Source organism: Bubalus kerabau, chromosome 14 (assembly GCF_029407905.1).
Source record: "Bubalus kerabau isolate K-KA32 ecotype Philippines breed swamp buffalo chromosome 14, PCC_UOA_SB_1v2, whole genome shotgun sequence".
Taxonomy (NCBI): domain Eukaryota; kingdom Metazoa; phylum Chordata; class Mammalia; order Artiodactyla; family Bovidae; genus Bubalus; species Bubalus kerabau.
Window position 1 is genome coordinate 70,216,259 of NC_073637.1, and position 25,228 is coordinate 70,241,486.

The window sequence follows — 25,228 nt, forward strand, 5'->3', positions numbered from 1 at the left end:
CGGTCCACGCGGCCTCGGGCGGAGGGTGGACGCAGCTCGCCGGGCCCGGGCCCCCGGGAGGGGCGTCCGGAGGGACGCGCGGCGCGTTCCCAAGCCCATCGGAAGGGTCTGCGGCGCCCACGGGGGAGGGAGACCGTGTGCCCCCCGCGGCCGGCTCTGTCTACTTCGCCGCGCGCCGCCCGCTCCCCACCCGCGCAGCCGCGCCGATGGTCTAGCCCGCTCCGGCCGCAGCCCACGTGGGCCGGCGGGCGAGCGAGCGCCGGCGGGCAGAGCGGCGCCGAGGGGCGGCCCGTGGGGTCCGGCTGGGCGGGCGGACGGTGAAGGCCTGGCCACAGGTAAAGGGGGCGCGCTCCCTGCCCGGGGGGTCCCGGCTCGGCCCCCACCACCCTTCTCCTCCTCGGCTCTAGGCCGCGCCCCTGAACCGCGTGGCTCCGTAGGCCGTCGCGGCCCCGCGGAGGGTTAGGGATGTTGTTTTTTCCCCTTGGCGGGTGAAAAGGGCGCGCCGCGACGCTGGTGTGTTTAGCGCGCTTTGCCCGGGCGGTGGGGGCGCGGGGTGATGGGGCGTGGGGGAAACGCGGAAGGAGGTCTAGATGGTGAGGGGGGCTTCCTCCGGAAGTTGGGTTTGGGGGAACCTAAAACGGATCTGGTAGAATGGCCGGGGCGGGGAGGAGTTGGGAGGTCAGGCCGTGTTCCCGAGGCCCCTGATTCCCAAACCGTCCTCCTCCCCATCTTTCAGTCTCCTGATCTAAGCCTCCCAGAGGTCGAAATCTTGCACCCTCGTCGAATGTATTTAAGCGCCAATGAAACTACTAAGGCGTACAGTGGAGAACTAGTCTATATGTGTTAGTGGACCTCAAATTTTACTTAAGGCTTTTGGCTTTTGACGCAGACGCCTTTACCAGATTTTAAGTATTTTGTAAGCAAATGAGTTCACCGTAGTTGCAACCGATTCATTTCTGCCCAGAAAACGTAGGAGCAGTGCGAGACTCTGGGCCTGGGGAATACAGAGATTGGGACGGTGCATGCAGGGATAAAGACAGAGCCCTGCTCTCGTGAACGAACAATAATCGATTGTTAGAAGTATACACGGCGATGAAATGATGATGTAGCAAAGACAGTGCGCTTGTCAAGAAAAACAGAAGGATAAACATTATTTGTTTGTGTAAAGACCGTTTAATGAATATGGATAGAATGCAAAAGTTGATCGTTATGATGTGGGGAGAGTTTTTTTTTTTTTTTTTTTGAAGGATAATCGCTTTACAGAATTTTGTTTTTTTCTTTCAAACCTCAACATGAATCAGCCATAAGTATACACACATTTCCTCCCCCCTGAACCTCCCTCCTGTCTCCCGCCCCATCCCACGCCTCCAGGTTGATACAGAGCCCCTGTTTGAGTTTCCTGAGCCATACAGCAAATTCCCTGTTGGCTATCTATTTTACAAATGGTAATGTAAGTTGCCATGTTGCTCTTGCTCTTTCCATACATCTCACCCTCTCCTCCCTTCTTTTGGGTAGAGCTTTGATTTGAGCCTGGCTCTAGAGACTTTGAAGTGAATCGGGGATTTCAGAAGTTTGATGGAGGACAGAATGCTTGGACAAACTGAGAAGTCAGACCATTTTAGAGCTCAAGAATCGTCTTATTGTACCCATAAGCTTTTAAAAACTTGTCTTTTAAAGAATGGTTATTGAATCCCCCATCATGGGCCAGTCGTGCTGAACCACCTTGAGAAACTTTTATCCTCAAGTAGCAGAATTGTGGTCTTCTGGCTTCCAACTGAGTGCCCTTATGAGACTGCTGTGCAGAGAATGAATGTTGTAGCTTTGAGGAAAAACACGACAGATTTGGAGGCTCATTTCCCACCAGAGTTTAACAAAAATCACTCATAAGGCTGCTGTAATTACATTTTTCCTTTCTAAAATCATTTCAGAATGACAGGGAGACGTTTCACTTTTATATATTACTTTCAGGAGACTTCCCTAAACCGCAGATCTCCAAGAAGGGCTTAGACCCTGAAGCATTTATTTGGTCTAATGCCAAACATAAAACAAGCTGAAATTCAGTATGCTGCTGCTGCTAAGCCGCTTCAGTTGTGTCCGACTCTGTGCGACCCCATAGACGGCAGCCCACCAGGCTCCCCTGTCCCTGGGATTCTCCAGGCAAGAACACTGGAGTGGGTTGCCATTTCCTTCTCCAATGCGTTAAAGTGAAGTCGCTCAGTCCTGTCCAACTCTTGGCGACCCCATGTACTGCAGCCTACCAGGCTCCTCCATCCATGGGATTTTCCAGGCAAGAGTACTGGAGTGGGTTGCCAGTGCCTTCTCCTGAAATTCAGTATGGAGAGAAACAAATCAAAAAGTTGTATGCAACAATTAAGTCCAAACGCATTTATGTTTGGTTGTGTAATCAGTGAATATGATGATTATTATATGGCTAACATGTGTTGGGCATTTTCCACATGCTGGACTCTCTGCTATATTTTAATGGATTGTCTTATATAAAAAATGCATCGTTTACCCTTTAATTAAGCTGGCTAAATATAAAAGTCATTTCCTGATTAAAAAATCTCTTAATAAACAACCACTTTTTCAGTCAAAATATACATATATCCATTGCTGGTTGCTTGTAATACATTTCTGTCTGTTCATTTTACTTATTAGTTTTGAACCCCACCCCACCCCTCCATTTTGAAAGTCTTTTTCTTTGTTCCTACAGTCAAACAGAATTTGGTTTTGTTCAATTCTCTTTTGAGGAACAGCTTTACCTGTGAAATAATCAATAGTGTTCAACCCTGAGAATAAAGCAAGAAATGACCTTCTACAATGATAATATTTTGATGATTCATTTAAGACTAAGTAGAATTCTTCTTGTTTTTGTGACTAATATACATACATAAAATGCATCTGAATAATTCAGTGTTATATTGATCAGCAATCTGCTTCTCAAATGTCCTTCAAATCAAATTTCAAGAGCACTTAACTGCATCACCTTGTTTTCTTTAATTATTAACAGATTCAGCTGTAATTTTAATATTTGCAGATGTTTGTTTTAAATGTTTTTTCTCATACCACTGATTTTGCTTTCTGTTTTTAAATTGTAAAGTATATCTTTATCTTTCCAGTTCAGAAGTTCCTGTCTTTTGGTTTGTAACTGAAACTGCCTTGTTTTTTGCTTTTCCCATGCTTAAAAACATCTGACTGCTTTAGTCATCTAAAGTAATAAACACCTTTTAAGCAGCAAAAATAATTTCCAGTTTTATCTTTTTGTGGTTTGAATACTGTTTTAAATGTTTAAGTGAAATAAGTTTCTCTTTTTTGATGGTTATGTATTTCTTTTGTAGGCAACTTTAAGAAAAATGGCCCTGTCAGCCCAACAGATACCCAGATGGCTCAACTCAGTTAAGTTGAGCAGCTTCATGACTGCTCTGCAACTCAGAAGAGGTTTTCAGAGACCAGGAAAAACATTGTTGTGTGGCGTTTTTGCTCAGCCCCATGCATCCTCTGAGGATTGCTTTCTCCAGTGGGGTTTTAGGACTTACAGGACTTCCTCCATGTGGAATAGTTCCCAGTCCGCCAACTCAAGTAGGCGAGAGATTAATTGTGCCCAAAGCACTTTGCTTCCTTCCGTGAATGAGCCGCCACAGAAGACACAAAAGATGCCCAGCCTTGATTCTGAGCTGTCCCTAGAAGGTAATTTTTCAACTTTCAGAAAACTCCCCTTTGCCTCACCTTGGTAGTTTGAACAAGCTACCTGTTTATATTTTGTTAGCCAAATTCAAGTCATACTTGGTGTCAGGAAAGAAAAAGAACAATCCACTTCTATTCATTTGCTTCTATTACACAATAATCTGCTTGCTTTTATTATGCCTCTGACTTATACTAAGAAAAAAGTTTATAGATTAATATGTTTAAGATTGTTTTATAGCTATGCCAATAGCACTTGCTTTCTATGTTCTTTATTTAGATATTTTTAAAAGGTTTATTAGGATCTAATTTACCCTATTCTATATACCTAATTAGGGTATAATTTTACTAAAGTAAAAGTCATCCTTTTTGAGTATACAGTTTTATGAATCTTGACATCATGCTTTCAGTTCTGTAGCAGCCACCACAGTCAACAAATAGAACAAAAAGAACAACTAGAACACCCCAAAAAGCTCCCTCGTGTAAATTTTTTAAGTCACTCTTCTCCTGCCTGTGCTTCCCATTCTAGGAATATTCCTATGCAAGGAATACTTCACTACAGATGAGATAATGTTAGGTTAAGTAGATTATAAACACAAGTGAGCTGGGCGGTGAGGGCCGTGAGAGGAGACTGGCTGTGAGAAACGAGAAAGGGTACTGATTAGAGACAGAAAAGTAGAACATAAAGTCAAGGCTCTGATTCCTTAGCCTTAGGCAGGTTACAGTTCCCAGGGTCTTTTACACTGTGTTGGACTTGGGTGCCTGCATGCTAAGTCACTTCAGCGTGTCCAGCTCTTGGCGACCCTATGGGCTGTAGCCCACCAAGCTCCTCTGTCCATAGGATTCTCCAGGCAAGAATACTGGAGTGGGCTGCCATGCCCTCCTCCAACCCAGGGATCAAACCTGTGTCTCTTGTGTCTTCTGCATTGGCAGGTGGGTTCTTTACCACTAGGGCCACAACAAAACCTCAGACTCAAGGCTGTACTAGAGAGGGTCACTTTGTGGCAAAGGATTGGGGGTGATGAAAACAGAATCGTAGAAATCCTCTTAAAGACATATTTGAGAATAATTTGGAGGAGAAAAGATCAGATCAAAATGACATTTCAGGATATGATGACTTTAACCCATACAATTCAGGCTGGTAGAGTATGTTGTACTTTTGGCCAAGTTAACAAGCTATGGTAGTAGACTCAATCTTTCTCAGAATGTACTATAGGTCATTAAGCATTCATACCTGTTGACAAGTGAAGGAAAGGAAAGGAATTTTGTACAGGGCTTCACCACAAATTTCTGACTTTGGAGGAATAGTAGTGGTTATCTAAATAGTCTTAACCTTACCTCTTAGAAGGTAGAAAATATATGGAATTTTTAGATGTTTAACTCAGAAATGATGCCAAGATTTAAAAAGAAGCAAACTAGGCAAGAGACTGCCTTTGTAGAAAGAACATATAAGTGTACAGATTAGAAAGCTAACTTGCTGCTTTCCTACATCCTGGCCGCAAAGGACTGGACGACGTGCCTCCATTGTCCCCGTTGCAGCCGATTTCTGACGAGGAGGCTGTGCAGATTATCGCAGGCCCTCCATTGCCCCCGTCTTCAGTCACACTTCGAGACTATGTGGATCATTCCGAGACTCTGAGGAAGTTAGTGCTTCTAGGTAAGTCTAAGTAACCCACACATTTTTTTTGTTTTGCCTTACTTTTAAAATTAGCATTTCTATCTTTATCAAAGTACATGTACATGCCTAAAAGTCAAATAGTGTGAAAAGGCGTCCAGTGAAAAACCGTACTCCCAGCTTCATGCCTCCTGACCTGCATCCTGGACTATCTGCTTTTACAGCTCTTTCTATTGGTATTTAATCTCTAAATGCCCATGTAATCACTTGTAGTGCTGTTGCTTGTTTCATCAGTTTTAGATATCAGTTAATCTCTTGCACACACGTACTTTTCCCCTTCATTCTCTTCAATTCTCCTAATAGGCTATATTAACAATTTTTGAAATAAATCATTAGTCACTGATCCCATTATAATTCTAAATATTGCTCACTGCTCTCTAGGAAGTGTGCTATGATTGTTTTTCTTCTTGTACAGCCTTTCATTTTCTTGGAGTTAGTAATTACTTTGTTTTTTGTTTGATTCCCTTCTTTGAATTCTTTAGTTTTCTTTGAACTTTCGCACACCTTCCAGTGGCCGCTCAGGACAGTTTTTCCTAACCCTCTCAGATGATTTTCCTTCCATTTTCCTACTCCCCTGACCTTTCGCTGGAGCCCACTGTTCTGCTTTGGATGGCATCTCTAGGCGTGCTCTTGGACTAGTAAGATGCAAGGACTAGTAAGGATTGAAGGCAGCCAAGAGCTCTCCCTGCAAACTTTGATGAGTCCTCTTTTATTTTTCAATCTAGCACCTTATTGCAACTTTCTGCTTTTCCTGTTATCTCTGCATCTGGTGTTTCTCTTATTCTACATTCCCAGATAATGAACTGAGGGATTGAAAGGAACAGGATAGGCGGGATTATCCCAGTCCCATCTGTTTCTTTCATGTCTTGGTCACTGCCTTAGTTTTCCGGAAAAAGGAGCTTCCTAACTTGATAGTCCTCCTTTGAGCAGTGTTCCCTGGTAATGTCTCTAATATTAGTGCTCTTTCTAGCTGTGTCAGTGACCTACTTGAAATCCTTCTGAGCTCTTCCTGGTCTGGCCCTTGCTCACCCCTTCAGCTTCACTTGCCCACCACTCCCCTCCTTTTTGTTTGGCCAGGTCTGACAACTGGAGAACTTAACTCAAGTTCAAGTGACTTCCCAAATGTCTTCTCTCACCCTTCAGACAGAGTGACTCTCCTCTAGGCGTCCCCCCCTGCTTACCTCAGTCTGGACACTAAGAACACCTTTATAATTGTTTACACATCTGTCCCTGTAGAAGTTACTTAGATATATAGGGAATGGCCTTTGTTCTCAAGAAGCTTCAGGTCTTCAGAAGCATCTAAATAATAATGGAAATCCAAAAACGAAAGGTACAGTGATAAATTCCACATAAAAGATACAAATAAAGTCTTCTGTGGGTTCAAAGGAGAGAAAAAGATGACATCTGCAAGCAGGAAAGCCCAGGACGTCCTCGGCCTTGGGAGAGGTCCCACGGGAAGGGCATGTGGCCCCTACCTTTGAATAATCTTCAGTATACTTAGAGTTTTGAAATGTGTTTCAGCCATTCCTTCCTCTGTATGCTGATCCTTCAACAGCACGTCCTGGCAGTAACTTAAATGACAGTGCCCTAGAAGGATCCACGCTCCCATTGTTACATAGTAATTTTTTTTTTTTTTTAATTGAAGTGGGTTGCCATTTCCTTTTCCAGGGCATCTTCCTGACTCAGGGATCCAACCCATGTCTCCTGCCTTGGCAGACGGATTCTTTACCACTGAGCCACCCAGGAAGCCCCTGTCCAGTGTTTTTGATGACCCAAGTGTCCTGGTTCTTCTCTGCTTCTCAGATCTGTTTTCTGCCTTTCTCTGCTTGTTCTGTATCCCAGGAGGCTCACCTCTGTGCTCAGGCTCCTTCGTCAGCTGGCTTCTGAGCAGCTTTAGCCGTGGGAGGCACATGCAGGAGGAGGGGGACGGCAGGTGGGAGCATTTTTTCTCTGTCCCCTCCCTGTCTTGGGTCATGTAACTGCCTTGCTCCATGGCAACAGCTCCTCCTGAGAGCAGCCCTTGCTTAATAGCTTGCAGCTCCCTCTGGGTTCACAGGAGACTCCCTCCTCCCTGTCTCTCTAGCACTAATGGTGCCCTTGTTTATTTCCGTAACTCTGCTCACACCACTGTACAGAGTCCCTTCTTTAAAGTTTTTTCATTTGAACTTGCTCGGGCAACCTCTGTTGCCTGCCAGACGCTGGCTGATACACAGAGTGTGTGTAACCAAACTGAACTGATGGGTCAAAGCCAACTTAGGGCTGTGGTCACCTAGAAGTTAGCATCATGTATTATTCATTCTTTATATCCGCAGAAGTTGCCTGGTCCGTAAGAGGCATCAGTGACTATTTTTTTTCAAGTTGATGAAATCGTTGAGTCAGCCACGTGATGCGTGCTGGCAGCAGTGTGCCCTCCTGGTGAGACTCTGCCCTCCTTTGCTGTTAAGAAGCAGCTTTTGAGGAATTTGGTTTCAGCACAGTCAGGGCCTGACAGCTCATGCTGAGCGAGGCACTTGAGCACACGTCAGCTGCAATACTGAGTTAAACTGAAGTCCAAACCCTTGATGTGATTTTTAAAGCGTACCTTCCCACATTTATCACAAATTTTTGGAACTGTGTTTAAATAAGATAGTTTAGCGGTAAATAAATATGATAGTTTCTATCTTATTTATCCACCCACCCAGTAATTTAAAATCTTTTTCTGTTAGTACGATTTTTAAAATTATACTATAGAAAAATTATATCTAGTTATTAAAACTGCAGCTATTAAGGAGAAAGAACCTAACCTCCTCTCCATCTCCAGTCCCACTTTATGAAGGTAACCACCATCACCAGTTTGTTGAGTAGCTTCTTCACCTTTTTCTAAGCAAATGCATATATTACAGAAAGCCATGCAGTGGGTCTCATGTCCTCATGTAGTCAAGCTTACTATTATTTTTTTTAAGTCTGTGTTTTCTTCTAATAATTTTAGAGTTAGTATATATTTAGAGTCTTAATATATCTGAAATTAATTTTTGTATCAGCTATAGAAGGAATTAGTAATTATTTTTCAAATATATAGCTAGATGTCATATTGTGTTTTAATGAACAGTCCATCTTTTCCCCCACTGATTTTAAATGTTATTATTTGAACACTCGGTTTTTAGTTCATCTTGGATCTGTTTTTAGTCTTCATTCTGCATGTATGTGTGTTTGTGTAATCTATTTTTCTGTTAATTATCATCATATCAATGCCTGTTTAATGTCAATAAGTTTGGGTTTAGAATTACATTTGGATCTAATACATGGAATTATAGACACCATTTTTAAAAGTGCTTTTATTTCATTGCATTTATATTTAAGACTGTAAAGTTACATCTGGAAAACAGTTTGAGAGCTACTTTTTAACCTGAAAAAATATTTTTAAGAATATAAAGTTTAAAAAAGAAAAAGAATATCTAAATAAAATTATACCTTATTATCTCATGTTTACGATAAGGAATGCTGCTAAGTTTCTTCAGTCGTGTCCAACTCTGTGCAACCCCATAGACGGCAGCCCACCAGGCTCCCCTGTCCTTGGGATTCTCCAGGCAAGAACACTGGAGTGGGTTGCCATTTCCTTCTCCAACGATAAGGAATAGGCCTTTCCTATTCATGTTTGATTTTTTTTTTTAATCAGATAAAAAGGAAAATCAGAGAATAAAATACTCAGTTTTAATGAGAATTTTGAATCAAAAGTTACTTTGATTCACTGCTTAATTGAGGTGGACATCTAATTATATCCATAACCAAAGTCCAATAACTTGTTTTCTCCCCCTTCTGACTTCCTCTCCCGTCCCTTGTCTCATTTGCTTAGACTACCTCAGATTCTGAGACCTTGTGAAGGTGGAAGGTGGTGTACTTTCTGCTTCTCTGTTACTTGAGAACTGTATATTTCATGAGCTGTTTCATGAGCTCCTTCAAGGCTCTTGTCTTTATGCTAAAGACAATATGAATAAAGAAATATGAGTAAAGTTAGTAAGACATAGGGTTTGCTTTTGTTCCTCCTATGGAGGGATTCATAAACCAATTTTTAAAATAATACTTATAACTAAAATGATAAACTTCAAAGAAAGTAGCAGTTCATGGGGCTTGTTAGCCTGCAGAATGATCAGTGAAGCAGTTACCATGGAGATCAGTAAGGGCTCATAAGCACCCTGCAAATAGTATCCAAGAACCCTTAGATAAAGATGACGATGACGACGGATAGAAATTTAGCCCCAAATGCACTGTTTTCCTTTATACATGACTTTGAAAGAAATGCTAGCTTTTAATGTATTTTTATTTCTGCAACCAAATTAGAAGTTTCTGTTGGCCTGACTCAGGTCTCCTTTGGACAGGTCGTTTACCTTCATCAGTAATTTTTGTGTTTCCATACATGACGTTTAATGACTCAGCCAGACAGGTATCTTCACACAGGGTTTGTCATTTATTCCAGGAGTGGATTTATCCAAGATAGAAAAACATCCCGATGCAGCCAACCTCCTCCTGCGACTGGATTTTGAAAAAGACATTAAGCAAATGCTCCTGTTTCTTAAAGATTTGGGCATAGAGGATACCCAACTGGGACCATTCCTGACAAAAAACTATGCTATTTTCTCTGAAGACCTTGAAAATCTGAAGACCAGGTAGGGCTGTTAGACTGATTTTCACATAACCCAAGAAGGGGCTGTGAAGAAATAACATGCGTAAGTTATTTTTTTAAGTCTCAGCAGCATAAGGATCTGCTGACGTAATGAATGTGAATGTGACTTTTTGTTATGGACCTTCTTTGATCAGAATTAAGTATCTAGGGACTTCCCTGTGGTCCAGAGGCTGAGACTCTGTGCTCCCAATGCAAGGGACCCAGATTCGATCCCTGGTCAGGGAGCTGGACCCCAAGTGATGCAACTAAAGATCCTGCATGCTGCAGTGAAGGTCAGAGATCCCCATGTGCCTCAATTAAGACCTGGCGCAGCCAAATAAATAAATACTTAAAAAAAAATTAAGTATCCAAATTACTTCTTTTGTTCAGCTACCCATTATTATTTTTATGCTTTCAATTTTTTGCTAAGCCACTACTTTGCTGTTTCTCTTTGGAAACTGGGATAAGTTTTTTTTTAATCCATTAACAAATGGCTGAATTATCTGAGAGCACACTTAAGGTGTGAAAGCCTGATCGCTTCTATTGTTCTTTCTGGCCAGTGTTGGATGGTAGATATTTAACCTTCTTTTGGCAAATACTGTATAATTTGCTTAGTTGCTTCTGTCAGTTGGCTATTTTGGTTTTTCCTTTTTTTTTTTTTTTTTTAATAGCACTCTTATAAATATCTGTGTACTTCACTCAATATTCAAGGAATTTATTGAATTTGTGAGAATCGATACAGTCAGGTACTATTGACCGGTGAGGTGAGAATCCTGCTGGGCATTGGCAACGTCACAGAGAGTAAGACAGGGTCTGGGTCTTTTTAAGTTCACATCTTGGATTTTTCATCACTCCGACCTCATCAGGTTTTCCCAGACTCACTGCGTGAGAGCACTGTTCACTCCGCTGCCCAAATTGGAAATACTGGTATTAACTTGGACTTCTCGTCTTTTATCATCCACATCTAAGAAATAACCAAGGTCTGTTGGTTCTATTTGTATCGCTCTCAAATCTTAATCTTCCCTTTGAATACTTGACCTCGGGTCCCCGTTGTCTCACATGAAGAATGCCGCAACCTTCTCCTAACTAATCTGCCTCTCATCTTCTCACCCAGACTGTTCTCACACCGGTTTCGAAGAGCTCCATAGTTCCTTGAAGGTCTCTGAGTTAGGAAAAAACAGAACAACAAAGAAACATATTTCTTACATAATTATTCTTTAATAATTTGAGCCCTTACTATATAAGCAAGGCACTTAGAGATGTCCTCTCTCCCTTCATGTGACTTATAGTCTGTGTAACGCAGACAGGCTGTTACAGTTCAGAAGTCAGAAGGAATGGAAATGGTTCTCAGGGACTCAGTCTGACGGGGCCAGCTCTGCTCCTGACTGTCTGGAACACTCCTCCTCTCCCTTTGTAAAAACCAGCTTGCCCTTTTGCTCAGGATGTAGTCCAAGGAAGAGTACATACCAAGAGGTGGAGATCACTGGGAACCATATCAGAGGCTGCCCAATGCACCTTTATTATTTATATCCTTGGGAGAGGCAGAGAGAGGTTAAATAATTTGCCCTAGATGCTCCAGCCAGTCTAAGTGGCAAAGCTGAGATTCAGATCCACTTAGTCTAACTTCAGAGTCCTCGCTACTATACTGTACTGCCTCCCTACTTTTAATTCTATGAAGGAAGCATACATTTAAAAGGAGGTTGAGTTAACTTGCTCAAGATCATACATACACATATGAGAATAACAAAGATTATTTTCATATACAGAGTATAGTCTAATTATACAGTTCCTAAACCTGGCTGTCAAACTGGAACATTTTTTAAAAAATTACTTGGAATTTTTTAATAGGTTATTTACCACATAAATTACCACTTAAAAGGCGATACAATGAAAAGTAAGCTTCTCCTAGAAGAGGCGAAGGTATAATCTTTTTTTGAACTTAGCTTCTGGCTCTGGTATGTACAGATTTACTTGCTAGAATTTCTGTGATTGCACTGACTACATACATTTGTTTGCCTTTCAATGAAGAGAATTTGAAACATACTAAAGAGTTGGTTGATTGTTTTTAAGAATTTTCAAATGAATGGTGTGCATTTAAGTTAGTAGAATTTTTTGAATTTTTTTTTTTTTTTTTTTGGCTGGGCCTTGTATCTTAATTTTTTATTGGAAAAGTTATCACAGTAGATAACAGTTTCAATAGTGTTTTTTAATCAGATGTTGGTCTCTCCTGTGACCAAAAAAAGAAAAAAATTGTAATTGTCCTTTCCAGCCTACTTATTCCTGTTCCTCATCAGCCTTGCAAGACCTGTCTAGATAGGCAGGTACTATAATCAAGTTTTTTGTTCAATTAGCTAAGAATATTTTATCATACACCAGCATGTATGTGTGTCTGTATGCACTCATATACAAGAGCGCACACACACACAGATGGTAGCGTTTATACAACTATGCTGCACCTCACATTCTTAACTCTATTTCAGAGATAGTTTTTTATTCGCTCTTCCTATTCTTTTTAACCCTTTTTTGGTTCATGCTACAGATCTGTCTAGTCCCGTTTTGGTAAACACAGTGGTTATTTTCTAGTCTTTACTGTCACAGAGAAGCTGCAGCGACTCCCCTTTTATAGAAATCATTTCACACATATCGGTATATATCTGTAGAACTGCTAGGTCAAAGGGAATATGCATTTATAATTTTAATAGACAGATTGCCCTTCATGTAGGCTTTCCAGTTTACACTCCCACCAACAGTGTACATGTGTGCCAGCTTCCTTATTATCCTCATAATATAGTGTCATTGAGCTTTATAATTTCAGTTCATTGTATTGATAAAAACATTCTCTTGTCGTTTGGGAATGACGTTTAGACCATCAGATGTTTGAAGGATCTTTTCATATGTTGAATGTCTGTTTACATTTCCTTTTCTATAAATTATATGTGTCCTTTACCAGTTTTAATTGGGCCTTTTCCTTTTTTTTTGGTAAGCATTTTTTAATGCATTAACAAAATTAGTTCTTTATGACATGTTGTAAATATTTTTCCCAAACTGTCACTTGTCTGACTTGGTTGGTGATTTTTTTGCCTTGCATTTAAATTTTTGTGTAGTTTTATCAATTTTTTTCCTCTCATCTCCTCTAAGGGACTGGTTTAAAGGAATAATAGTCATTTAGTGTAAAATATAAGTTCTGATACATGGTATAAAAATATCATAGTCATTAGGGTTAGGCATGCCTGGGTTCAAATTTCAGCTCTGTCATTAATTAGCTAGCGGCCTAAAACAAGTTATTTAACTTCTCTTAATCTGTGTTTCTTCAAATGCAATGTGGGAAATTTACCTGGCTTCAGGGGTTTGTTTGTTTTTCTGATGAGAATCTAACAAAATAATGTCCTAGAATATTTTAGGCATTTAAACTAGCTTTCACTATGTTTATAGATTTTAAAAATCAATAATGTTACTTTATAGTCATACTTTCTGGACTTTACTGCCTTATTTTGGTTCCCAGAAACAGCAGGAAATTCTCAGTTGTTAACAAATTACATACTAAAGACTATAGTGAAAATTATTTATGGAAATACATTCTAAGAATTCTCTGGCAGTTTAGGACTCCGTGCTTCCACTGCTTAGCTCCCTTCAGGGAACTAAGACCCTAACGACCCTAACGCCATGAGACAATGAGACAGCCAAAAAAAAAAAAAAAAAAAATTCCTCTTTCCAGTCCTAGCCACATGCTTGATGATTTTTCTTTGTAAAAAGAGTTCTAAATCTCTTCTTAATTTCGTGTTTTCTATTCTTAGCAAAAAAAAAATTCTAAAACAGAAGCTATCTCTTTTTTTAACCAACCAGTAAAACAAGTCAGATTAACTGAAAAGCGAATCTGTTTGTTAGTGGATTTCAGAAATATTTTCTGTTTCTAATTATAAATGGAAAAGCTGGATGGGTACTTGTTTTGTTTTAATGTGTGCGGGCTTGCTCAGTTATGTCCGACTCTTTGCAACCCCATGGACCATAGTCCACCAGACTCCTCTGTCCATGGAATTCTCCAGGCAAGAATACTGAACTGGGTTGCCATTTCCTTCTCCGGAGGATCTTTCTGACCCAGGGATTGAACCCGCATTTCTAACACCTCCTGCATTGGCAGGCAGATTTTTTTTTACCAGTGTGCCACCTGGAAAGCCATTTAGTTTAACCATATTTGGGTCATTATTATAGAATGTTTTTGCTTAAACTTTTTTTTTGGTTCGTGAATGCTTTAAAAACAGTTGTTACTTTCGAAGGTAGCAAGACACTAGTAAATATTTACGATATGTGCATGTATTTTGTCTCTCTAGGGTGGCTTATCTACAGTCAAAAAATTTCAGTAAGGCGGATATTGCACAGATGGTCAGAAATGCACCATTCCTTCTGAGTTTTTCAGTGGAGAGATTGGATAACAGACTGGGATTTTTTCAGAAAGAACTTAAACTTAGTGTGAAGAAGGTAAAAGAGAACTGGAGAATTATATGTTTCCATGTCAGCTACATTTAGTAACTGTTAACAAGCTCATGTTTCTAACTGATGCCTGGCCCCTATGAATTCTATCAATGCCTGGTATTTTCTGTACAAGAATGGATTACCTTACTAGGTTAATGATATTGCTATATCATTTTATGATAATTCCATCAAGTTGCTTCCTTAAATATTATTTTGAGCATTTGTTTTTCTCAAACAATAATAAGTGTTTGTATTTCTGGGCTCCTTAGCATTTCTCTCCTGGGTCATATCTTAAATTTTACTTTTACATCTTGGTTATGCCTTATTTTTTCCAAACTAGTTGAATGTGCATGTATTTTAATAATAGATTATTTTCTAACTGTAGACTAGAGATCTGGTAATTCGTCTCCCAAGGCTACTAACTGGAAGTCTGGAGCCCGTGAAGGAAAACATGAAGGTAGGACAATAATAAGGTTTGCAGAAACCTGCTTCTGAAGTGTGTGAGTCCTCTGAAGGAAATGGGTTTTGCTCTCATCATCTTAAAGAAAACCAGATTGTAAAAGAAGATATTTCTAAGAAGGTGGACCTAGGAAATAGTATAATAAATATACTGCAGGCGGTTTATTTTAGTTTATAATTTTTTCACATATTGAGCAGGTGTTACATGAGTAAGTTGCCTTGCAGACACTGGTACCGTAGTCCTAGAGGAGCAGGTTGGGCATCTGGGTGGGACCTGGAAGCCACTTCCTTTGCCCAGGATGAGGGTCTGTGTCGTAGTCCCCTGGGTGGGAGGCGAGCGGCGGCATCTGGAGCTTCTTTGCAGAGGGTAGTGCCCACACATGGCTGTGCCAGGACCCAGCTCTAGTTCCATCAGAGACCACACCAGACACTCTACTGCTATGTAGAACCAGGGGCAGCTGACTTGTTAGTGTCCCACAGCGGTCATGGGATTTGAAATTATTATATAAGGCCTATTTGCTGAGGTGCCTAAAGTGTTCAATACTCAGCTGTTGAAGAAATTTGTATTGAGCTTCTGCCCATGTTCTTTTCTGGAGAGACAGTTCCTGCCATTGTGGAGTTCACAGTCCAGTGGAGGGGGTCGCCTGCAAAGTGATGAGAGCGATGGATGGTGGGGAAGCGTAGGATACTATGAATGTACACAAAGGACTATCCCACATTGGAGTATTTTTTTATTTTTTTGAATCATCTCTGGAATTTTGACACGTAACATTTCCAGATGACATGATTAGGAGTGTGCTTGGGAGCAGAGGCTCAGAAAGCACTTTGATAATCTTCCTGCCAGTCTATGTGGTGTAGGGTCCATACAGATAACCTGACCAGGCCTCTGGTGGGCACTGTTCCTCTGTCTTGTAATTATGATAGCTGCTTTGGTGAGCTTCATGATGGTCATCAGGCTGTGAGTAGCTCTTCCTCAAGAGAGAGGTTTAAAATTCAGGTTACCCCAGAAGCAAGTAGTCATGAACCCTTACGGACGTTGGCATAGCCATCTCCAGATTTTAATGTCCTTTAATTTTGAAAGAATTAATGTGTCTTCTGGCATGTTACCAAAATAACTATTTGTTGGTGATTCATGGGCTTCCCTGGTAGCTCAATGGTAAAGAATCCACCTGCCAATGCAGGAGACACAAGTTTGATCTCTGGGTCAGGAAGATCTCCAGTATTCTTGCCTGGGAAATCGTATGGACAGAGAAGCCTGGAGGGCTACAGTCCACGGGGTCTCTAAAGAGTTGGACTCAACTTAGGGACTGAACAAAAACAAACAATGACTTTTGTGCTTCATCACAACTCTACTTTCTTTTAGGTTTTTCGGCTTGAACTAGGTTTTCAGCAGAATGAAATTCAACACATGATCACCAAGATCCCGAAGATGCTGACTGCAAATAAAAGGAAACTTACCGAGACTTTCGACTACGTGCACAACGTGATGCACGTGCCCCACCACGTCATCGTCAGGTTCCCGCAGGTGAGGCGCTCACAGCTCTCTGTCCTGAAGAGCTGCCGTCACCCCTCGTCCAGAACTTGCGCAAGCACACCATGCTCTCGGCTTGTGAAAAGCCGCCCGTGCTGTTTGTGAAGGAATCAGACCAAACAGTCCAGTTCTGAGAGCTGTATTAAGGCCATATTTCTTTTTTTTTAAATTATTTTAATTGGAGGCTAATTACTTTACAATATTGTAGTGGTTTTTGCCATACATTGACATGAATCAGCCACGGGTGTACACGTGTTCCCCATCCTGAACCTCCCTTCCACCTCCCTCCCCATCCCATCCCTCAGGGACATCCCAGTGCACCAGCCCTGAGCACCCTGTCTCATGCTTCGAACCTGGACTGGCGACCTATTGCACATATGGTAATACACATGTTTCAGTGCTATTCTCTCAAATCATCCCACCGTCGCCTTCTCCCACAGAGTCCAAAAGTCTGTTCTTTACATCTGTGTCTCTTTTGCTGTCTTGCATATAGGGTCATCATTACCATCTTTCTAAATGCCATATATATGCATTAATATACTGTATTGGTGTTTTTCTTTCTGACTTACTCCTTTCTGTATAATAGGCTCCAGTTTCATCCACCTCATTAGAACTTATTCAAATGCATTCTTTTTAATAGTTGAATAATATTCAATTGTGTATATATACCACAGCTTTCTTATCCATTCGTCTGCCGATGAGCATCTAGGTTGCTTCTATGTCCAAGCTATTGTAAACAGTGCTGTGATGAACACTGGGGTACACGTGTCTCAATTCTGATGTCCTCGGTGTGTATGCCCAGCAGTGGGATTGCTGGGTCGTATAAGGCCATATTTCTTTTTGCCCATCTTTGTATCAAGACCACAATCTAGCAAATGTAATAGCAGGATTACTTGTGAGAGAGAAGGGCACCCATATACATCTCTGGAGGAAAAATAAGCGATGAATCTGTTTCTCTGTGGTTTGCACCTAGTCTTCATTCGGCCTGTTGGAATCGAACGTGTTCTCTCCTGTGCGCTTCTCTATTCACATGGAAATAGATCACTTCCCTTAAAGATTTTTTTCCATTCTAAATGTATTCACAGTCTGCCTAAATCCATTAGTTAACAAGCCATGTTGTAATGATCTCCTATCAAAGCATGTAGTTCTTAGCTCCAGTTAGTCATCATGCCAAAGCCATAATTATGTTTTCTAAGCTGATCAGACTTTCCTGTTCTTTAGCTGGTGAGTGACATTATCTGCTTGTTCAGAAGAACGTTTCTTTGAAAGCAGGTCTTGTTTGATTTATACATTGCTAAATTCCCTGCACCTGGAATTAGAAGGGACCAATTAGTAGGTACTGGATAGATATCTGTTGAACAAATGAATGAATCTCATGAAAGTCATCCTTCTTTCCTATTTGGCATGTGAATAGACACTCAGTGAGTATTCATTGGATAAATGAAAGATTGAATTGCATTAAAGTGATTCCTCCATTTGCTACATGTGTTCTCAATGAAAAGTTGGGAAATGAAACATGACTTTAATACAGCTCTCAGAATTAGCCTGCATTAGGTACAGTTTCCTCACAAACAACATTTATTTACCTATCATATTTCACTGTGAATGGGCCCTTAATAGAGAATTTTTGTTTCATCAAATGCATGAGTATTCATTATAAAAAGTGTTAGAAGGCTGCAGGGGTGCAAATTTGGCTTTATGGAACCATCATAATGTAAGTAATCTTCAACTAAAAAGCAATAACAGTTTTCCACTTGGTTGATAGATAATTCTGTGACAGTAGAGCATGATAGGAGAATGTGATTTGAGGATGTAAAAATCAGAGTCATGGTCTGTATTCTTATGGAACTTGTAATCTAATGTGGAAGACAGGTTTTTAGAATGTAAATTGCTTTACATTATGTTAGAGTCTTAGCTAGATACCATATACAGCTATTGATTTAATTCAGGAGAGGCAGGAAGATCTTAGAAATAATAACAGCTATTGATTGCTTATTTACTATGTGCCAGCTCTGTCTCTACTGCTTTACTTGTATGTATTCATTTAATCTTCACAGCAGCCCATATGAGGTAGGTAGTATTATTGTCCCTACTTCCCAAATGAAGAAATTAAGCATACAGAGATTCAGTAGCTTGTCCAAGGTTACCCAGGTAACGGGCCAGAGCTTGGATTAGAACCCTGGCAGTCAGTTTGAAAACCCGTGCTCTCACCTGAGATCTGCTGCTCTAAGGGGTGACATTTGAGTTGTCAGTAGAATGAGTTGGGTTTAACAATGGACAGAAACCTTGCAAGTAGAGAAAAATATTAGCTTGACTAGATACATCAAAATCTGTTGTTTAAAAACAAAGATTTTTTTTTTAGGTACCCCAGATCCTAGCTTCTGAGAAGCCCGGTTATAGATGTGTGGCTTTCACATTGGGAGGATTCTCAGACTCCTACGTAGGATTTTTTTTTTTCCTTTAAAAAAAAAAAGCTTTATTAATGGAAACATAGGCTAACTGACAGCCAGTACTGTGAGGGAACTGATGTAGACTTAAAATTTTTGGCTGGTGCTTTAAAAACTTAGTGGTAGGAAACAGTTTTCTCATGCAAATAACAGTGCTGGTTGGTACATAATTTTATGATTAATTGAACATGGAGAAGCACTTCTAACTTTAAAACTATGGTTAATTTAGTCATTTCAGAGCAGTGACCATGGAAGGTAAAAGGTAACAAAAGCAGTGAGAGTAATAACAAGGAAGAAATCACTTTAAGGAACTAGGGTTATCCCTTGTTTCTCCTCTTTCCTTATGGGTTTCTGTGAAGGCAGAGCTGAAGTCCATGTTGGGGCAGAAGGGGATCGAGAGAGAGAAAAAAACTTCAGCAGTGACTTTTGAACTTGAAAGAGCATACAAATCTAAATCGATCATAATGAATTCACTTTGAACCACTGGGAAACTAATATAGTTATCTAGTCATAAGCTGTATAATTGTCTCAAAGCGTTATTGTATTTAGGAAATGAATAATAGTTTGGGAGCTTCAGAGTCATGTGTGGTCTTGTCTATATGTTGTGTAAGCTGAGAGTGACTGGAAGAGTCATATTTAAGAAACATCTAAACGCTTCTTATATCTTTTGAGCAATAATAACACAATAATCAGAATCCAGTTGCCACAGTGAAGGCAGAGTAGCGCATAATTTGTTTCTGCAGAGAGAGAAAAAGATGTTCCAAAAGCAAGCCAATCTCATGTTGAGTTAGCACACTGTACTTTTTTTGGCCACTGTTCTCAAAGTTCTTTAGTTTTCAACGCTCATTTTTCATGATGTCCTTGCCAAGTGATCTATTACTATTTTGTTTCCACTTGAATATAAACAGACTCTTGGAGTTTATGTGCTATGTGGCGTGTCCCCTGTGTATCTGAAATACAGTCACGGGAAGGACCTGAGACCTAGTAGTAAATGTAGTTCACTGGGCCTTGCCAGGGAGCCTCACAGATGTCTCTTTAGCTCACGGCTCCATTCAGGTCTGGCCAGATCTTGCAATTCTCCCATCTTCCTTGCAGCTGGCTTTACAGATTTAGCCTGCTTCTAACTCCTTTTTAAAATTACTGTATTTACCCCATTCCTCAGGAGTTTTAACTCCAAAGCAGTTATGTTACTCCCTGAAGTCCAGGTTCATTTCATTTTAATACCAGTCAGAGGGAGCAACAGGAATTTAAAAGGAAAGAAAGGGAAATAGGGAAGCTTCCCAGATTGTGAAACCTTACACAATTTTTCATGCCATAGAGCACCATCTCTTACTTCGGTTCTTCAGCTTGGCAAGCATCAGAATCACTTGGAGGACTTGTGGGCCCCACTCTCAAAGTTTCTGATTTAGTAGATTTGGGGTGGGACCTTCAGGTTTGCTTTTTAAACAGCTCCTCCGGTCTCTCCAAGTAAGTCTGGTCTTTGCCTACAGTGCAGCGCTTTATTATTTTAGAATTGTTCTGAATATTAGTTCTGAGTTCCTAATTTTTAATCATAATTTCTTAGTAGAAGCCAAAGTGTTTAAACCCTCTAGCATTTACCATATTTATTGAACATGTGGTTAATTCTTTATATTTGTTAATCTATTAAACTGTTTAGCCAGATAAACATTCTAATAGTTCATATTTTAGTATGCAGTGTTTTTTTTTTTAACTTTTTTTCTTTTCTAGGTATTTAATACAAGGTTGTTTAAAGTCAAAGAAAGACATTTGTTTCTTGCCTATTTAGGAAGAGCACAGTATGACCCGACAGAACCTAACTACATCTCTTTAGACAAATTGGTATCTGTGCCTGATGGAATATTTTGTGAAGGGATGGCCAAGGCATCAATACAAGACTTTGAGAAATTCTTAAAAACTCTTTAGTTTTTGATGAATGTTAAAATGTAATAATGTAAAGTGGATGTATATATGAATAAATATATTTTTAAATAAATGCTTCAGACCTCTTATAAATTTGGGGACACTTCTGATAGATGCTTCTTCCAAGTTTCTGGTGACTTAACTCACATTTGACTCAACCATTTCCTTCCTTCTTGGGAAAGAGAACTAAAATAAAAGCTTAGAGAAAGAGAGGCTGTTTACCAGGCTGGTGTGCTGTCCTCGTGAAGGCGGGAACAGTGGAGGATTTTCCTTCTTGTTTTAAGGTCTTTTAAAATCGTTTCATCACAAGATAGCTCTATTTTCTTTGACCTGTTAGGAGTTCAGAGCATGCCATATTATCCATCTAGTATCTACTATGATTAACAGATTCGATTTTGGTTTATCTGCACCATTATGTTCCTGAGCAAAGAAAGATACTGAAAGTTGCCCACAGTTGGCTACTGAGAATCTGGAAAGAAAAAGGGATAGGAAAGTCGTCTCAAGGACAGCAATGAGATGTAGTACAAGGCCACATAACAAACCTTTGTCTTATGGCCGGGGTATAAAGATTTAGCATGAAATGATCCTTTTTTTTCCTGTTTCCCATCTAGACATGTGATCCTGGGCACAGGATCTGATTATTTGTGAGATGAGGCATGGCTTCACGTATCTGCCTTAGGATCATGAGACTGTTGATGCTGGTACCCCCAGGAAGCCACACTGGTATTTGCGCTCCCGTTGTAGTCCGCTCCCACACTGACTCTGGCGGCGCGTTCTGGTCACTCTGGTTCATGGAACATGTGTACATCTGTGCTTGTCCACCTGGAACCCTGAGCCAGGATGGAAAAAGTCTGATGATTCTAGTGGAGAAATGAGGTGGAATAAGATCCCTAACCACACCTCAGTTGTCCCAGCTCTAACCCCTGGGCACCACAGAAGGGAGTGAAGAGGCCATCTTGGGTATTGCAACCTCAGCAAGGTCCACGTGGAGCAGAACTAGGAGCACCGGTGTTTTAAAACAACTAACTTTAGGGATAGTTAGTTGTGCACTGGGGTTCTATGTGCTGGATGTCCTGAAACTGAGAAACTAAACTAACTCGTAACTAAACTAACTCCTATTAATGTATTTTACTCATTCCCTCAACAGAGTAGAATACAGTGGTGAGTGTGGCATAGATACATGTCTTCATGGACTTCTCTAACAGATGAGCTCAATAAACGGAACACAGGGACTTCCATGGTGGTACAGTGGATGAGTCTGCCTGCTAAAGCTAATGCAGGGGACACAGGTTCAATCCCTGGTCTGGGAAGAGATACGTGGTGGAGCAATTAAGCCCATGCGCCACAACTACTAAGCCCACTGTCTAGCCCAGGAGCTGCAGAACCTGTGCTCTGCAACAAAAGCCCACACAATGAGAAGCCCATGTTCTCCATAACTAGAGCATTGCTGCCCACTCGTAGAAATGAAGACCCAGTGCAACCAACAAATTATTTAAAAAAAAATAGGGAACATGGAAGAAGGTTCAGCCAGGAGGCATAGCATGGAACCAAACTGCCTGGTCTTTCTAAGGCTCAGAACTTCATTTTGCCTTAGTTAACTACCCACTCAGAACAGGCTAGCTATGCTGCTGTAATGAACAACCCTAAAACCACATATGATTTAGAATGTGGACGTTTTTAATCAGAGACGTTTTTAATCTCACACATGTCCAACTTGGGGCCAAATAGTTTCTATTCCACATTATCTGAGTGACGGAGGTTGGTGGAGTTTCAACCATGTCTGGAATGTAACCCATCTATGGAAGGGGAAAGGAATGTGAAAAATTGCTGTTAAAAATTTCTCACATTTTTCTTTGTCAAAGCATCACATAGGCATGTCTATCTTTAGGGATGGAGAAGTGCAATCCTGCCATATGCCAGAAGGAAAATAAAAAATGATTTTTTAATCAATTCTAATGGCTATCAGCAAATGTCCAGGCTCTCTAGGCTTAATACCTATTGTTCAGTCACTAAGTCGTGTCCGACTTGGCAACCCCATGGACTGCAGTGCACCAGGCTCCTCTGTCCTCTAGTGTCTTCCAGAGTTCGCTCAAATTCATGTCCATTGAGTTGCTGATGCTATCTAACCAGAGTCGGACGCTATCTAAGCAGAGTCCTCTGTTGCCCCCTTTTCCTTTTGCCTTCAATCTTCCCCAGCATCAGAGCCTTTTCCATTGAGTCCGCTCTTCCCATCAGGTGGTCAAAGTATTGGGGCTTCAGCTTCAGCAACAATCCTTCCAATGAATATTCAGGATTGATTTCCTTTAGGATTTGATCTCCTTGCTGTCCAAGGGACTCTCGAGTCTTCTCCAGCACCACAATTTGAAAGCATCAGGTTTTCAGCGCTCAGCCTTCTTTATGGTCCAGCTCTTGTTATCTGCACAACTACTGGAAAACCCAAAACTTTGACTATATGGACCTTTATCAGCAAAGGGATGCTTTTAAATATGCTGTCTAGGTTTGTTTTTGTCATAACTTTCCTGACAAGGAGCAGACATCTTTTAATTTCATGGCTGCAGTCACCATCCACAGTGATTTTGAAGCCCAAGAAAATAAAATCTGCCACTGCTTCCACTTTTTCCTCTTCTATTTGCCATGAAGTAATGGGACCAGATGCCATGATCTTAGTTTTCTGAATGTTGAGTTTTAAGCCAACTTTTTCACTCTCCTCTTTGACCCCCATCGAGAGATTCTTTAGTTCCTCTTCACTTTCTGTCATTATAGTATCATCTGCGTATCTGAGGTTGTTGACATTTCTCCAGGAAATCTTGATTCCAGCTTGTGATTCATCCTAATACCTTTAGGGGCTGGATTTTGTGACAGTCCTGGGTATAACCCCTTGAAAAGGTTTTCCTTCTCTTGTCACCTTCACCCTGGAACCAGCAAACAAACTTGAAGTGTAGGGAAGAACAATTTAATGAGTTCTTGTAAGGCAATTTGCCAGCTTACAAATGTACTACATTTCTTCCTATCTTCCAACTTCACTTTGGCTAATCTAGTCTGGGAGGAGGCATTCATTACCTTTTTGTACGGCATATAGTGCTCAGTAATACAAGAAATTGTGATGTCACAGAGGAAAAAAAAAAGGTAGAAGCCAACAAGATTTTAGATCTGGATTGTGACTAAGACCATTAAACCTTTCAAATTTACAATTAGATGGCATTCTATACTGCCCCAAATCTCAGCTTAGGACATAAGAAAACAAGCGGTTTCTGGTGGGTAGTTGCTATGAACCGAATTGTGTCCTCCCACCACCACTCCCCCTGCCCAAACTGCAAAACTTTGGGAGATAATGTATGTTTAGATGAAGCTATAAACATGGGACCTTCATGATGGTATCAGTGTCCTTGTAAGGGATACAAAAGAGCTTGCTCTCTCTGCCATGTGAGGGCACAGTAAGAAGGGCACCCTATACAAGCCCCTGGAAAAGAGCTCTCAACTGAAACTGACCATGCTGGCGCCTTGCTCTTCTGCTTCTAACTGGAGAGAACTGTGAGAAAGTAAATTTGTTTTTTAAGCTACCCAGTCTATGGTATTTTGTTACCATAGACTGAGCGGCCCAAGACAGTAGTGGTGTAGAAGTTCATCAGCAACTCAGTAAGCATCAAACATCGTAAGCGAACTCGACTGTTTGTCTCTAGGGTATTTTGTTGTTGTTTTTAAAATACTTTTAAATCTCTTTAATACACCTGGAGTTTATTTTGATAAAAGGTGTAAAGAGATGGTCTGACTTGTCCCCTCGGCCTGCCTCACCCACAAATTAACCAATTATTCTGTTCTGCAACCTTTAGTAAAATTCTTACCTCAACAATTTGTGATCCTGCTGTCCCTAGTTTTTTACACTTTAGACTTAAGTTGGACTAAAACCTTTAAAATGCACTTTTACCTTAAAATTGCATTAAAATTCTGCTGCAGTTCAAATTTAGTATTACATTGTTCTTAACAAAACTATCACTGAAATGGCTTGAGGTTGAACTTCAGCTGGAGAAACTGAAGGTGAGAGAGGGTTAGTTTCCCCTGGATCAGTGGTGTAGCATATGGCCCTAGAATCAAGGAGTGCCAAAGTTGTATCTTTCGGGCTTCCCTGGTGGCTCAGTGGTAGAGAATCTGACTGCCAATGCAGGAGACACGGGTTCGATCCCTGGGTCAAGAAAATCCTGTGGAGAAGGAAATGGCAACCCATTCTAGTATTCTTGCCTGGGAACTTCCAGCAACAGAGGAGCCTGACTGGGCTTTAGCCCATGGGGTTGCAAAAGAGTCGGTCAGGATTTAGCAAATGAACAACAACATTTTATCTCGAGTCAGATTCTGTAAGGTGAATCTGGATTCCTCCTAGTTTAAGTGCCCTTGGACAATTTATGCAACCT

General features: G+C 40.7%; 1 protein-coding gene and 1 long non-coding RNA gene across 2 annotated transcripts; one reads left to right on the forward strand and one right to left on the reverse strand.

Annotated features, from left to right (window-relative positions):
* Positions 1 to 191: 191 nt before the first annotated feature.
* On the forward strand, positions 192 to 20,895 carry MTERF3 (mitochondrial transcription termination factor 3). The gene is made up of 8 exons (XM_055546613.1): positions 192 to 335; positions 3,339 to 3,687; positions 5,186 to 5,338; positions 9,810 to 9,999; positions 14,324 to 14,471; positions 14,851 to 14,922; positions 16,288 to 16,449; positions 20,631 to 20,895. Exons 2-8 carry the CDS (start codon positions 3,354 to 3,356, stop codon positions 20,823 to 20,825), a joined length of 1,254 nt encoding a protein of 417 aa, XP_055402588.1. The 5' UTR covers positions 192 to 335; positions 3,339 to 3,353; the 3' UTR covers positions 20,826 to 20,895.
* On the reverse strand, positions 10,771 to 21,628 carry LOC129627048 (uncharacterized). Its single transcript, XR_008702400.1, has 3 exons — positions 21,365 to 21,628; positions 21,045 to 21,152; positions 10,771 to 11,157 (listed from the first exon to the last, which is right to left on the reverse strand). It is a non-coding gene; the product is annotated as an uncharacterized LOC129627048 (long non-coding RNA).
* Positions 21,629 to 25,228: the final 3,600 nt, after the last annotated feature.